The sequence below is a fragment of the Cyprinus carpio genome, chromosome A15 (assembly GCF_018340385.1).
Source record: "Cyprinus carpio isolate SPL01 chromosome A15, ASM1834038v1, whole genome shotgun sequence".
Lineage (NCBI taxonomy): Eukaryota > Metazoa > Chordata > Actinopteri > Cypriniformes > Cyprinidae > Cyprinus > Cyprinus carpio.
Window position 1 is genome coordinate 22,129,228 of NC_056586.1, and position 14,158 is coordinate 22,143,385.

At 34.4% G+C, this 14,158-nt stretch overlaps 1 protein-coding gene across 1 annotated transcript in view; it reads right to left on the bottom strand.

Annotated features, from left to right (window-relative positions):
- Nucleotides 1–14,158, bottom strand: part of igsf11 (immunoglobulin superfamily member 11) — a 79,133-nt gene that overhangs the window by 7,727 nt on the left and 57,248 nt on the right. The window contains exon 2 of the mRNA XM_042771568.1: nt 6,657–6,820. Within this exon, the coding sequence (XP_042627502.1) occupies nt 6,657–6,820 (164 nt within the window). The remainder of the gene's footprint in view (nt 1–6,656; nt 6,821–14,158) is intronic.

Consider the following 14,158-nt stretch of genomic DNA (forward strand, 5'->3'; position numbering starts at 1 on the left):
TTAAGTTTTATTTATTTATTTGTTTGTTTCTGTTTTAGTTAATCTGGTTTTAGTTATGTTAGTACTTCAATTCAAACTAAATAAAATTGAGAAATGTTGCCTCGGCAACTAGCTAAAATAATGCAAGTTTGAGTTTTTTATATATTTTATTTTATTTCATTTAATATTTATTTATTCAGTAATGCATTTTTATGATTTATTAGTTTAGTTAATATTAATAAACCTGGACAAGCAAGTTGTGTTATATTTTTTAAGGAGCAACTGTCTTGCTGTATTTTTTTTAGAATAATCAGTCACACAAAAGAACAGGAACATGAATTAAAAAAAAGAATTATTTTTGGTTTGGATGTTAACAAAAGCGGTTAAATAAGATGACATAAGCGATGTATTATATTTTCCAAAATGGTTCAAGTATTGAAAACGTGTAATTATGCAGAGTTTTGAGTTAGAGCTGAAACAACTAATCGATTAATCGATATTAAAATGATTATTAAAATAGTTGTCAAATCAATTTAGTAATCGATTCGTGCTAAATATTTTTATTTGCCGTATAAGCGGCTCATTTCGTGAATATTTTAAATCTGCGGTGAACCAAAGTGTGGCAGTAAGGCACCGGAGGTTTTACTAGCCAGTACAAGCAGGAGAAGTAGCGAATAGCCAATAGATGGCCTCGTTTAATGTCACGTGCTTCCAGCACAGGGTCTCTGCAGACATTCAGCGTGATGGCGGTTGAGGCAGGCGGCAGTGGATAAGCCTAAAAGAATAATCCAGGGAGCACTTTACTTTGAGCCTTCAAAAAGAGTACACCTACCAGGAACAAGCCTGAATTTAAAATGCAAAAGTTTTTCCCCAATTTATGAGTGTTTGATGTTCTGGATGTTAAGCTTTTTTATTAAAATTACTGTTAGATACATACTTAAACTGGCTTGTAAAAATCACAGTGTGCAAAGACTTCATTTGTGATTCTGCAGTACACGTATGTTTGCGTAAATGTTTAGTGATTTTCCAAATAACATTTAAAGTTTTATTGCTTACTCAGTTCATAATTCAGGTTGCAGCCTAATTATGATTATCAGAGATTAGGTTAATGCTTAAATGTATTCAAAATGCACTTTTTTCTAAATATTCACTGCTCTTTTTTCACACAGCAGGTTTTGTGTGTCCAATTTTTTTTTTCCTGACAACCTTCTGATGGATTTCCATTTAATTTTGATTAAAATGTGTGAGTTCATTCAGGTTTCATGCCATTGCACTTTTATTCGAAGATTTTGCATAATTTCTGAATGTTACAAGCTATAAAGCTGTTTCCCAGGTATAAGCTGTGTACTACAGGAAAAATAATAAAATGGTAATTATTTGCAATTGTCTTGTTTTATTCCTGCCCTTGTGAAAATATGTTCTGAAAGATTCCTTAATAAGCTTTTGTTCGATAAAGAAACTACTTTAGGAGCCCTAAGATCGCTACAAGAACATTATTTGAAATCTCCTGTGAAATTTGCTAGAGTATGTAAGGGCTCAGTGCTTTGATTGCAGAAGAGTTCACAAAGGATAACTTCAATATGAAACACAACCCATATTGATAGAGATATAAATGCAAAATTTGCTAAATCTAAAGTCTATGTTGAATGATAAAGACCTTGTTAATAATTTACTTGGGGAAAATGGGCAAAACTAAAATATATAAGCACATAAACCGATTCATCGATTAATCAAAAAATAATCTATCGATTATCTGATTATCAAAATAATCATAGTTGCAGCCCTAGTTTGAGCAAAGCTGGTCACTTGAGCGCCAGTAGAATCAGTGGATAAGCAGATGCTCTCGAATATTCAACACACTCACTCACTGAGAGTACATTTTAAATGACTTCATATTTGCTGTAGCCTGACCGCCACATTAAAAGAAACCCGCTTCACAGTGTGTGTGTGTGTGTGAGAGATCATGGAAGCACTGGTGTACCAGGCTTAATGATCCTTGGCCACACAATACCGTAATAATACGTCAACACACACACACAATATCATATATCACACACACACACACACACACAGACGATCATCATCATCATCATCAGTGTTTTGAGCAGCAGTAAATGATCTCTCTATGGGACTCTGGTTTCTATTACACAAAAACGAACAGGCAGCACTTCAGCTGAGATTACTCACGACAAGCCCCGCAGCCATGAGTGAGGTGTGTGTGTGTGTGTGTGTGTGTGATAATGAGCTGGGTAATAGGAAAACTTATGGGAGTGCTGTATAGGTATCTATTGTCTGCAGCACATAACGAGTGTTGCTCTAATGCATGTTTACTCAGCCACCTAATTCATCATAACGTCTCAATAGTGCACATTATGAATGAGCTCTTTCTATTGCAGTCGATGCATCACCAGGGCCCTCAGCAGCCTCGCCATCATTTTCGCAGATATACATCTGCTTCAACCGAGCAAAAAGACATCTACAGTGACCAATCATCACAATCAATATGCAAAATGTGGACAATGACATCATCACTGTCAGCTGAAAGTAGTTCGAATTTGAAAGTGTAATATTTTAATGCAAATAATTGGAAGATTTCACATTCAACTTTTTTCTCCGCAATTCTGATATGTTGAATTCAGAATTCTGACTTTTTTCTGCAATCTCCGACGACTATATATTTCAATCATGACTTTTTGATTTTTGAATTTTGAGTTTAGGCTTTGCAGATTCATGGAGTTTATATCTGGCAATTCTGAGAGAAAAAAAAAAAAAAACAAGCAAAAACAAAAAAAAAACATCAAACCAACCAAAAAAAATTATTACTTGAAATAAAATAACCCCACAACAATTAAATGAAATAACACAATAAAAAATAGAAAATATCAAAAATCTTTAAACTTATTTAATTTCATTTTAAAAATAACTATAAAGATATACATTATTAAAAAGCAAAAACTAAATAAATAAAATACAGCAAAATTACAAAAAATTTTAAGTAAAATTAAAATTAAAACAAAAAACGTATAAAAATTAAATACCTAAAATATTAATAAAACTTTCAAATTATCTCAATGATACTAAAATAAACACTGAAGAGGAAAACTAAGCGCTTTCTCCCGCTGTTTTGCAGTGAGGACTAGGAAATGGAGTCACCATTGCTAAGACGGCCTTGTCTCCGCCCATCATGGCTGCCACATCATAACCCCTCCCCCTAACCGTCTCATCTGCCCCCGCCCCATTCAGAGGTCAGATCTCTATTACTGCATGTTCTTCCCTGATTCAGTCACTTCACAAACACGTTTGTAGCACGTCTATGCAGGCGAACACAAACACGACAGAAACAAATATAAAATTGCATACTAAAATATGTAATAGTTAATTAATTAGTGCATGACTCAGCTGAATTGGCAAATGAACAAAGGATTTGGTGTTGAACCTGTACACACACCTACATCTGCTATGAATGTAGAGGATTACGGCAAACACAGACGACTGAAGACACTGAAGAGTTTATGTTCTGATCAGAAGCAGCTCAGACGGATTGATAACATGTGTCTTTATGATAAGCTCTACATATGCTAAAGACACGGAGGCCTAAATCCCTCACCTATATGAAGCGCTGAGCAATAATATTAAAATAAAAATGTATTTATTTTTAATTAATTATAAAAATGTAACAGATGAAATGGACTACAAATGAAATCTGAAAAGCTAAATAAAATAAAAACAATTCACATTATAAAATTACAAAAACTAGAAATAAAATAAAAAATAAAATAGAAAAAAATAATTCAAAATGTTAAAAAATACTACATCACTATAGTATATAAATGATACGAAAATAACACTGTTTAGCACCAAAGTCTTTGAAAAATAAAAAAATGCTAATTAGACAATAGTGTAAACTGCTGAAGTGGATTCGAAACACAATGTCTTTTGAATTTGTCAGACAGCGTGTGCATGTGTGGTTGTATATTTATGGTGTGTGTGTGTGTGTGTGTGTGTGTGTGTGTGTTTGTGCTTGTGTAATGAGCAGCTGCTGTGTCTAGCCTGTGCAGCTCTGGGTTAATTAGTGCAGAAGATTTGTTTGTTGATGGTATATTGAAACACTTGGAGGCAGGTGTGTGTGAGTGTGTGTGTGTGTGTGTGTGTGTGTGTGTGTAAAGGAAAGTGTGTGTGTTCAGGTTATTCTCACAGAGTTGGCAGGTAAGAGTGTGTGTGTGTGTGTGTGTGTGTGTGTGTGTGTGTGTTCGTGAGAGAGAGTTTATGTGTGTGTGTTCAGGTTATCTTCACAGAGTTACAGGTAAGAGTGTGTGTGTGTGTGTGTGTGTGTGTGTGTGTGTGTCTGTGAGAGAGACAGCGTGTGTGTGAGTGTGTGTGTTCAAGTTATCGAGAGAGAGAGTGTGTGTGTTCAGGTTATCTTCACAGAGTTACAGGTAAGAGTGTGTGTGTGTCTGTGAGAGAGAGAGAGTGTGTGTGTGTGTGTGTGTGTTGTCTGTGGGCAGCAGGGAATGGGGTTTGCCCTGCGTCATTTATGCAAATAATCAGATGGAACATAAGGACGAGGCGAATAAACATGCGCTTTGAAGCTTACAATAAAGGCCATTAAACAAGGTGAATAATACTATATTATTATTAAATCAAATTATAAAAATATTTAACAATTTATACTTTTAAACTTAATAATAATATTTTATATAATAATAAAAATAACGATTTGTAATATATTTTTAATGTTATTATTGTTAATATTAAATTTAACATATCTCAGACCTTATTAGAATTAAAAAAAACTTTACTGGCCACTGGAGATAATTCTCCTCACATTGGTGCTTGGCGAGTGTTAATTTTAGGCATTGTGTGATTATATCAGCTATGTTAAAAAGCTTGAAAAGCTTCAAATGTTGCTGTTTATTCGTGCTAACTGAGGTGCTCAGGTGTGACTACTTCATCTTTAATCCGCTCTAGTTCTGAATAACTACAACACCAAACACGTGATGTATGAAACCGCTTCTCTAAAGAGCTTTTCAGAAAAATAAAGAGCAGTTTTCCTTGTGTGCAAATGACCGTTCTCAATGAGGTAAGTCTCATTAGTCTAAAACTAATGAATGTGCCGATTGATTATATTCTAATATAGCAAGCATAAACAATTATCATTAGAACGGCCTGCAAAAATAATTACGACTGTTTTCTGGTGCCGTGACCCGGGTTTGCAGTTTCTCTTGATCTTGTTTGTTTATTTGCCATTTCTGTATATATAGTCCAGCAGTAAACATGGAAATGTTTGTGGAGGGCTGCTGGTCATTCTGCTGTGTGTTTACGGGGCGCTGAACTGCATCCATGCACAAAGTCAGATGACGGTCATGTTTTAAGTAAATGAATCACTGGCTCTGTCTCAGCATCCGACCGACACGCTCGTGATTCCGCCCTTCCCTTCAGCTTTCTCAGTCCGTTAATGAACACAGAGAAGGTGCAAAATCTCAACAGGAAGTCTACAGTCACATGCTGTTTACAAAGAGAGACTTGAGAGGGAAAAAACAAATGTACTAAAAGTGGAAACCATGAAATATGAAACATGAAATCATTGTGTTAACACTCCATCAACACCACAAGCAACAAAATTACAGCATTCCCATTTCAAAAATCAATGAAAGGTATGCTGAGCTTTTACTGACTTAAGCAAAATGTATGTTCCTCATAATACTCGGCTTCTTTCAGTACTTTTCCAATTAACCCTACCAATGTATAAAAAATCCATGGTTTTTTTTAGTAAAACAAAAAATACATTGCAAATATGTACTGAAGACTATCAAAATACACATCTTTTTTTTTTTATTTTTTTAATGATGTTTTTAAAATATATTACCATTTAAAAAAAAATAGCAACACCTTTTGCATTCTCTGGGTATTAACTGTGAAAGCTTTTTTTAAGCATGATGTTATTAAGACCTTTTGTACATCTATGAGTTAAGATTAGTCCTCTAAGAATACTTTTTGCAAATTACATTTAGCCTATTTCCTATATATAGCAAACTTTTAGGACTGAATTTCACTCGTTACCACGCATGACAAATCTGTCTTTATCTGAAAGTCAAGTTTATTCAGAAGTAAAATTAATATATTTAGTTTGGTATTTCAGACTAATATTTATTTTGTCAGAAAATTAATATTTGGGTTTCATGAGTTTACTTTTAATTAAATGTAAATTTAATTAAATAAAGTCGTGGTAATTCTCATTATATGTTCTATAAATTTCACATAATAATATATTTCAATAAAATTTCTCACAAATATTCATAATATATTTTTTCTTGCATTACACCAATTTTTGAAAGAATTTCTAAATTTTTTAATGATCAAAATGGAGGTTAATGTAGTAAAAAACATAACACTGTAAAACATTGAAATCTTTGCACATTCACCATGTTTCTAAGAAGTTATTAGTCAGATGCAATATGGTTTTAGCTGAAAAAATATTAAGTTATGAAGCTTACATACCACCAGGTCAAAAAAGTTGCATGCAGACTGAAAATGCATTGGTTGGGTTAATCCTTATAGCAATGATAAAGCACTTTCCTGAATTGCTTCCTGCTGAATATTGTTGCACTCCAAAATACAGCACATTGCATGTTAGTGTGGTTAAGATTGATATGTCTGTGTGTGGTTTGGTTTATCACCTGCTCTGGCTGGTTGGCGTTGGCCAGCGGTGTGACCATCCATATGATGTAGAGATTATTGAGGGCGGCGCTGGTGGTGAACGTACAGGGCAGGACGGCCGCCTGACCTCTGGCCACCTGAACACTGCTCTGACTCACCGTCACTTCCAGCGCACGCACACACACTGAGGAGAAAACACACACGCACACACACACACACACACACGAGTGAAAAATATCATGCATATTAAACACACAGCCAGCAGGTAATATATGCACTCGCTTCAATTATTGAGAACATTAATTACACATAATGGAAACATATTTTAAAACACACACATACTCTCACTTGAACACAATACAAAATGTATGACGTTCTGTTCATTTGTTCATCCAGATATTTTTAGACAGCAATAAATTCATGAGACATTCTTAAGTGATGCTGCATTGTGTTTTGTTCTCTCTGCCATTTTCGGCTGATAATTTTCGGTGCATCCCTATTTGCAACTTTCAACATTCAGCAAAAGTGGTTGAAATAATGTGAATCTAGCCCAATGTTTTGTTATAATGTTTAATGGGAATTGGTTGTAAAAAAGTTGTGATCTATAATATAAAACTTTACAATAACTCTTGTATCTATGCCTTTACTATACAATGCTTCCTCTACACTGAAACAATCTGAAACAATGTTTCATGCTAAACGCTTGTAAAACGTTACATAATACAGTGACACTTCACAGGAAGGTAATGCATTCACTAACATTGACTACTAATGAGCAACTCGTTTGTTAAAGAATTTATTAATCATTGTTAATGTTAGTTAATAAAAATATGAATATGACTCTTCAATGTTAGTTCAGGTCCATTAATGTTTTAATACACTTTAATAATGTATTAGAAAATTGAATTTAACATTAAGATTTAACATTAAGACAGAAATTTTGAAATGATCTTAACAGATGCAACTTTTGATTAGAATAACATATTAAATGTCAAAAATGACAAATATTTTAGAAGTATTTTTATTGTTAGTTTTTGTTAACTAATGTCAAAGAAAAATGTCAAGTGTTACCAAACATACTTAAAAATCAACACTGAAATTTTAAAAGAATATTAAGAGATTTACCTTTTGATTTAGAAGTATTTTCATTGTTAGTTCATGTTTACTAATGCAGTTAACTAATGTTAACATACAAAACCTTGTTGTAAAGTTTTACCAAAAATACTTATAAATCAACACTGAATTTTGAATTTTGAAAGACGTTGAAATAACACTGCAGTATCAACGTAGATTCAATTTGCAAAATCACAACTGATTCAATCTTGATGCATGTCATTGTGTAATTGTAGAAATGCCAGCTGGGTAAAAACAAACCAAGTCACATCCTGTTTTGACGGTGTGATTAGGTCAAACACAATCACCATATCAAATATTGCATGAGCTAAACGCATTAAACGTCTTCAACTGGGTTATGTCCTCAGAGGTCTGTGGGTGTTATCTGAACTCAGGCTCATTATGAACATCGATCATCTATAAAACATGATTTAACCAGGTGTGCAGTTATATATTTAATGCTATTTATGGTTCTATTGTTTATTTTAAGAAGAACATCTACATTCATGAATTTGATTGGATTAGCATGTGCATGAACAGCACAATGCCTCTAATCAGAAGAGATGAGCAGCCTCGTTAACACAATATCACATGATTATCATCTGGCCAATCACATGAGAGGAAGTCAGATCCTCCCCAGCTGTAAGTTATCAGTGAGTGACTACTAACATACTGCACAGGATACACTGTATACTACTTAAACCCAAAAATTACATTTGCTAATTGAGTGCATTGCATTCTGGGATACAGTTAGACTGAACTCCATTCTGTACGTAACTAATGCATTTCACAGATCCTAATTACAGTCGAGCTCAAATGAATCCACAAAGGATCCTCACACACATAATCTCGGTGTTGTGGATTGTTGTAATCCTGTTTCATACACAGCAGCGTTTAAAGCCCACCAGACTACAGCTGCGTTCTGTCAATCAAATTACACACTCACAGTTTTCTACTCTGAAACAAAGACTAATAAAACAGGCTCATGCATTTCAAGTTATGAGTGAAACACCTGTAACTATTTAAAAATCAGCATGTGAAACCGTATGACGTATGACCAAACAATGTGTCAAGGAAATATTAAAATTGTAGCTGACATCACTGTTCATTTGTCACAATGTAAATGGAAGATCACACCAATTATAAAAAATAAATAAATAGAAATAATAATAATAATAATTCAAATTTAAAAAATGCAAACAAAACTATTTTCCATTTTTAATTTAGTGTAAAAATGCATTAAATTTTGGCAGTCTGCTCAAACAACGAGTCAGGAAAGCTGACGTTGCTTACAGTTCATTTCTTACACTGGAAGGTCGGATCAAGTGCACTGCATTGTGGGATACAGCATCTCACACAGTGTGCTCTGTTGCAAATGCCATATTTTGGAAAATGTAGAAGGTCATCTGGGTATTTTTTTCATGCATGCAGAAAATCTGCACAATGTGCACACTGCATACTACAGAAACAGTACTAGTATTCTTTTCTATGTATAGCCACAGTGATCTTCATCCGGTGAGAAGTGCTGCATTCTGCAGTGTGTGTGAGTGTGTTTCTACCCCACTTCTCCAGACAAAAACAATCCGTCTCTCTGTGGGCTGCCAGGAGTAAAAGAGCACTCTGACACCTGCTTAGTGTGTTTCTGTATTTATGGAGAGAAGCTCCCGTCTCCATCGCTAGCTGTCTGCTAATGGCAACATTTGTGTTTATTAATGCAGGAGAGTCCCGCTCCAGAGAGAGAGAGAAAGGAGGGAAGGAGGTGGATCTGTCATCTCACGGCCCCCCAATCTCTCTCTCTCTCTCTCTCTCTCTCTATGTATGAATGAGTTACAATTCAAGCACCTGCACAAAGTACTGTGAACATCATGAACACAGACAAGATCATCTGATAATCTCTTACGAGAACGGATTATGAATGAAACTCGATTGCTCTTCCTAAAAAACATTTCAAATATAGAATAAGAATAAATACAAATAAGATAAAATAAGAGTAACTCTCACAATAACTTGCTATCATGTTTCTTGTAATTTTAGAGGAAAATTATTTTAATAAACTCAGAATAACTTAAATAACGTCTGATTATGGTCAGGTGGAAAATATTTTTTAAATATTTAATTTTGCCCATTTTCAGATAGTAAAGTGAATCTGAAAAGAACATGATGTGAAATGCCACCATCAGTGTTTCTTTAATATCAGTTCACACGTCCTGAACAGCGCACAGCACGCCTTTAATCAAAGCTCTGATGCGCCTGAAATAAACAGCAGACCCATCAACCTGCATATTAATGCATATAAATAAATCATCATCACTGTGTCAGCTGTGTGTGTTTGTGTTTAATATCTCACCACCCAAATGAGACACTTTAAAACTGGGTAACCGCAGCAAATGTTACTGTTTTCAAACAGGTTTCCCGAAACCGTCTACGCCATCTGTCAGTCAAACAGATAGTCCCGCCTCCAAACTCACTCCATTGGTTGAGACAGAAGTTGACATGTTTAGCTTTGAAACATTTTAACTTAGACATATTAAGACGTTATGCTCAATATTTAGTGACTTTATGTGCCTTAAAAAAATCTAAATGGCCTAAAAACTTACACTGCTTTATTAAAAACTATGAATCTTTTAAAAGAGAGAATGTAAAGAAGGAAGTGATACTGTATACCTCCTGCTCCCTTCACACATATCACACACACACACACACACACACACACACACACACACTGTCCATGTTTACAGGATGTTGGTCATAGCAAGAAGCCACCTGCTCACTTTGTATCATGAAGAGGAAAGACAAAATTGGACAAAACCAACAGAACAACATGAACAACACAATAAAAATGACGGCTGTGTCTCAAAACTAAGCGAGTTGCCTTTTTAGACATAATTTTTAGGCATTTAAAGGGCTTTTCACACTTCACGTGAATCCCGAGTTTTTTTTAAAGAAATGAATACTTTTATTCATCAAGGACGCATTAAATTGATCAAAAGTGTCAGTAAAGACATTTTTAATGTTACAAAAGATTTTTTTTTCTAAGAAATGCTTCTGATAATATTTAGAAATGTTTCTTGAGCAGCAAATCATCATATTAGAATGATTTCTGAAGATCATGTGACACTGAAGACTGGAATAATGATGCTGAAAATACAGCTGCGCATCACAGAAATAAATTACCGTTTAACAGATATTCACATAGAAAACAGCTATTTTAAATTGTAATAATATTTCACTATTTTTACTGTTTTTAGGTCAAATAAATGCAGCCTTGGTCAGCAGAAGAGACTTCTTTCAAAAGCATGAAAAAATCTTCCAACCCCAACTTCTGAACACAGGTGCACACTCACACTCGGTCAGTCTCGGATAACATTGAATGCAGCATTTGGAACTCGGCCATGATTCCAAAAAAATGTTGCCTAGGCAGGAAATGATGTCATACTGTTAATAAAGGTCAGTTGGGAACGGTGAAGTTCAGTCTGTACCTGCTCTGCACAATTCCACTTCAGCAAAAACATTCAATTCAAAGGTTATTCTTACACCTTTTCTTCAGTCCTCTAAAACAAGCAAAGCTTCATCAGTCCCTCCCACTCCTCTGTTAAAAACACCCGCTGATCTGAGAACAGTTTAGCTCAGTGTTTAACATTAAAGACCATTAAAGACTCAGATCAGTGATCATCACTCACACACTCCGCCCAGTGACGCCTTCACTCTGTGGACACAAAATAAGAGATCAACCGATAATCGGTTTCACCAATATATTTTTCCGATATTCATTTTTCAGATCGGTTTTGTTTATCGGATCCACCAATAAAAGAATGCATGCAAGACTTATTCCTGGATTTACGCTCAACACTCAATACGCTACAGTTTTCTTTACTTATTAAAACAATTTAAAAATTTGAAAATATAAATCATTTTTAAAACAAAATGTTACCTATTGTTATTTTTTATAATCGTTCTTTTTATAAAACTGTAACAAAGTTAATATTATTGTTGCTTTTTTATAGTTTAATATTTTTTTCATAAAACTGTAAAATGTTGCTTTCTTATAGTTTTTTTTTAATTGTAAAATATTATTAATATGATTGTTGCTTTTTATAGTTTAATCTTTTTTATAAAATGGTAACATATTGTAAATATGATTGTTGCTATAAAAACATGCTATGGTTTTATTGTTGTGATAATAAGATGAAAAAGAAAAGAAAAAAGTTGAAAATAAAAATATCGGTTCTACATATCAGTTATCGGTTTCAACTCAAATCAATATTTCCTGTCTAAATATTTCCTTATGTGGCAAGTAACCATGTAATAAGCGTGATTATCTACATCCAGCCAGTTGTTACTGCAGAATATCGGGTTATTCCGGCGATAACAACCAGCAGGATGTACATTATTCTTTACTTGTATGTTTTTAGTATCAGAGATCTCAATATGATCTCAAACATTTCTCATCAAACTCTCCCAAGATTCAATGATGCTCATTTTAACGTTCATTCATTTTATTCCTCTTATTGTCTTACTGTAACATCTATTGAGTCTGTTTTAGTTCAAGTTGATTGCCGATATCCGATATGCTGATATTTTTCAACTCATTTTGGACAATTTGGGAAGATTATATATATATATATATAAACATGTCCTCCTATACTAAAAATTTACTTACAATGAAATCTAACGAGGAATTCCACTGCCTTCCTGAGCTCTGAAAAAGCAGCGTCTGAGCGCTAGTGTCTGCGCTCACATTTTATTGACATGAACACTTTGCACATTTAGGAACTGGTGTTCAACCCCTGCCCGGTGAATTTTATAAATACAACAGCTTCGCTACTAAAAGCTACATTATATTTCTTAGCAATAAGGTGCTAACTTTCACTTGTTTGCAAGCTTCACACTCACTTGCGTGTTTTTGTTAATTCATTCAAATTCATTTAAATAAATGTCATCTCGGTGCTACTTTATTTCACCAAAGAATTCTACCTCTAATGAGATATAGATAAAATATAATTCATTCAAATTCATTTAAATAAATGTCATCTCGGTGCTACTTTATTTCACCACATCCATGACAGCTGTTGCTGGCAAATAATAATGGCCACTTGATGTGAATTATGTAAATAATTTTAATAGCATGGCAATTCAAACCCTGAGGGTCTACCATGTGCATAGTAAAGTGATAACAGTATAGTGATCAGACAATCATTGTGATATCGGATACCAGTCGTGTCTAAAGTGAATGTAAACAGGCGGGTCAAAAGATGGGATCTGTGCATTAAGACTTGCAGTGTAAAGCAGCCTCTGTGTGTGAGGACAGGACTGGACGTGGTGTGATGTGAGATCACTCCCACAGGTAGCAGACCGTTACCTGGCACGTCCTCACCGCGTTTGGCTGCTATCCCAGAGTGCTTGGCAGGGCAGCCATATTGTGAGGATAAAAATAGCCTCTCTCACTCACGGCACGTTAAATTTCGTGCTGATAAGAAGCTTCCCTCGGCTATCAGGAGATCTCCCCCTGGATGAGGGCCTTCCTACGACTGACTCACGAGCATCTGGACCTCTGACAGTAAGTGATGCTCGTCTGAAGATACTAAAAGTGCTTATATTTTACATCTGTACTATGTTTGTCTATGTTTTCACAACCATTTTCTGTGCTCTCTTTGATTAGCCAGCGCGAAGCAGCATTCAAAACCCGTTTTACTTCCCTAATTTGACGAGTGGAGGAAAAATCTAGGATGGGATTAAAACAGCACTTGAAAGTTGAAATTTAATTGGTTTTGGTGATATCAACACTATCTTTGATTAGATTGTGAATTAATGAAGTTTTTTTTCTTTGTGGAATAATGTCCCCTTACGAAATGTGCACTATTAGTTTTAATGTTTTATCTGATCACATTTACAAAACTACAATAATTTGGAAACCTTGAAAACATTTATATTTATGACAATCATTTTTGTATATACATCTTTATTGTAACTACTTCTCAAAGGTTTGGGGTCAGTCAAGATTGTATTAAATTTTTGAAATAAGTCTCTTCTTGCTCTGCAGGCTGCATTTATTTGAGCAAAATACAGTAAAAAATAGTGTAATATTTTTTTACAATTTTAAAAAACTTTTTTCTATGTGAAAATTTGCAAAACTGTATTATTTTCTGTGTATTTCCCAGCATCATTACTCCAGCTTCAGTGTCCACGTGGATCTTCAGGAATCATTCTAATATGCTGATTTACTGCTCAAGAAACATTTCTGATGATTATCAATGTTGAGCATAATATTTCTGTGTGAGGAGGGTGGGAGGGGCAAAAAATGAGGATATGAAATGGATTGAATAGGAAAGTTCAAAAGAGATCAGCAATTATTTAAGATTAGAAAATAGAAATCGTTTACTGCCATTTTTGAGCAATTTACTGCCATCCT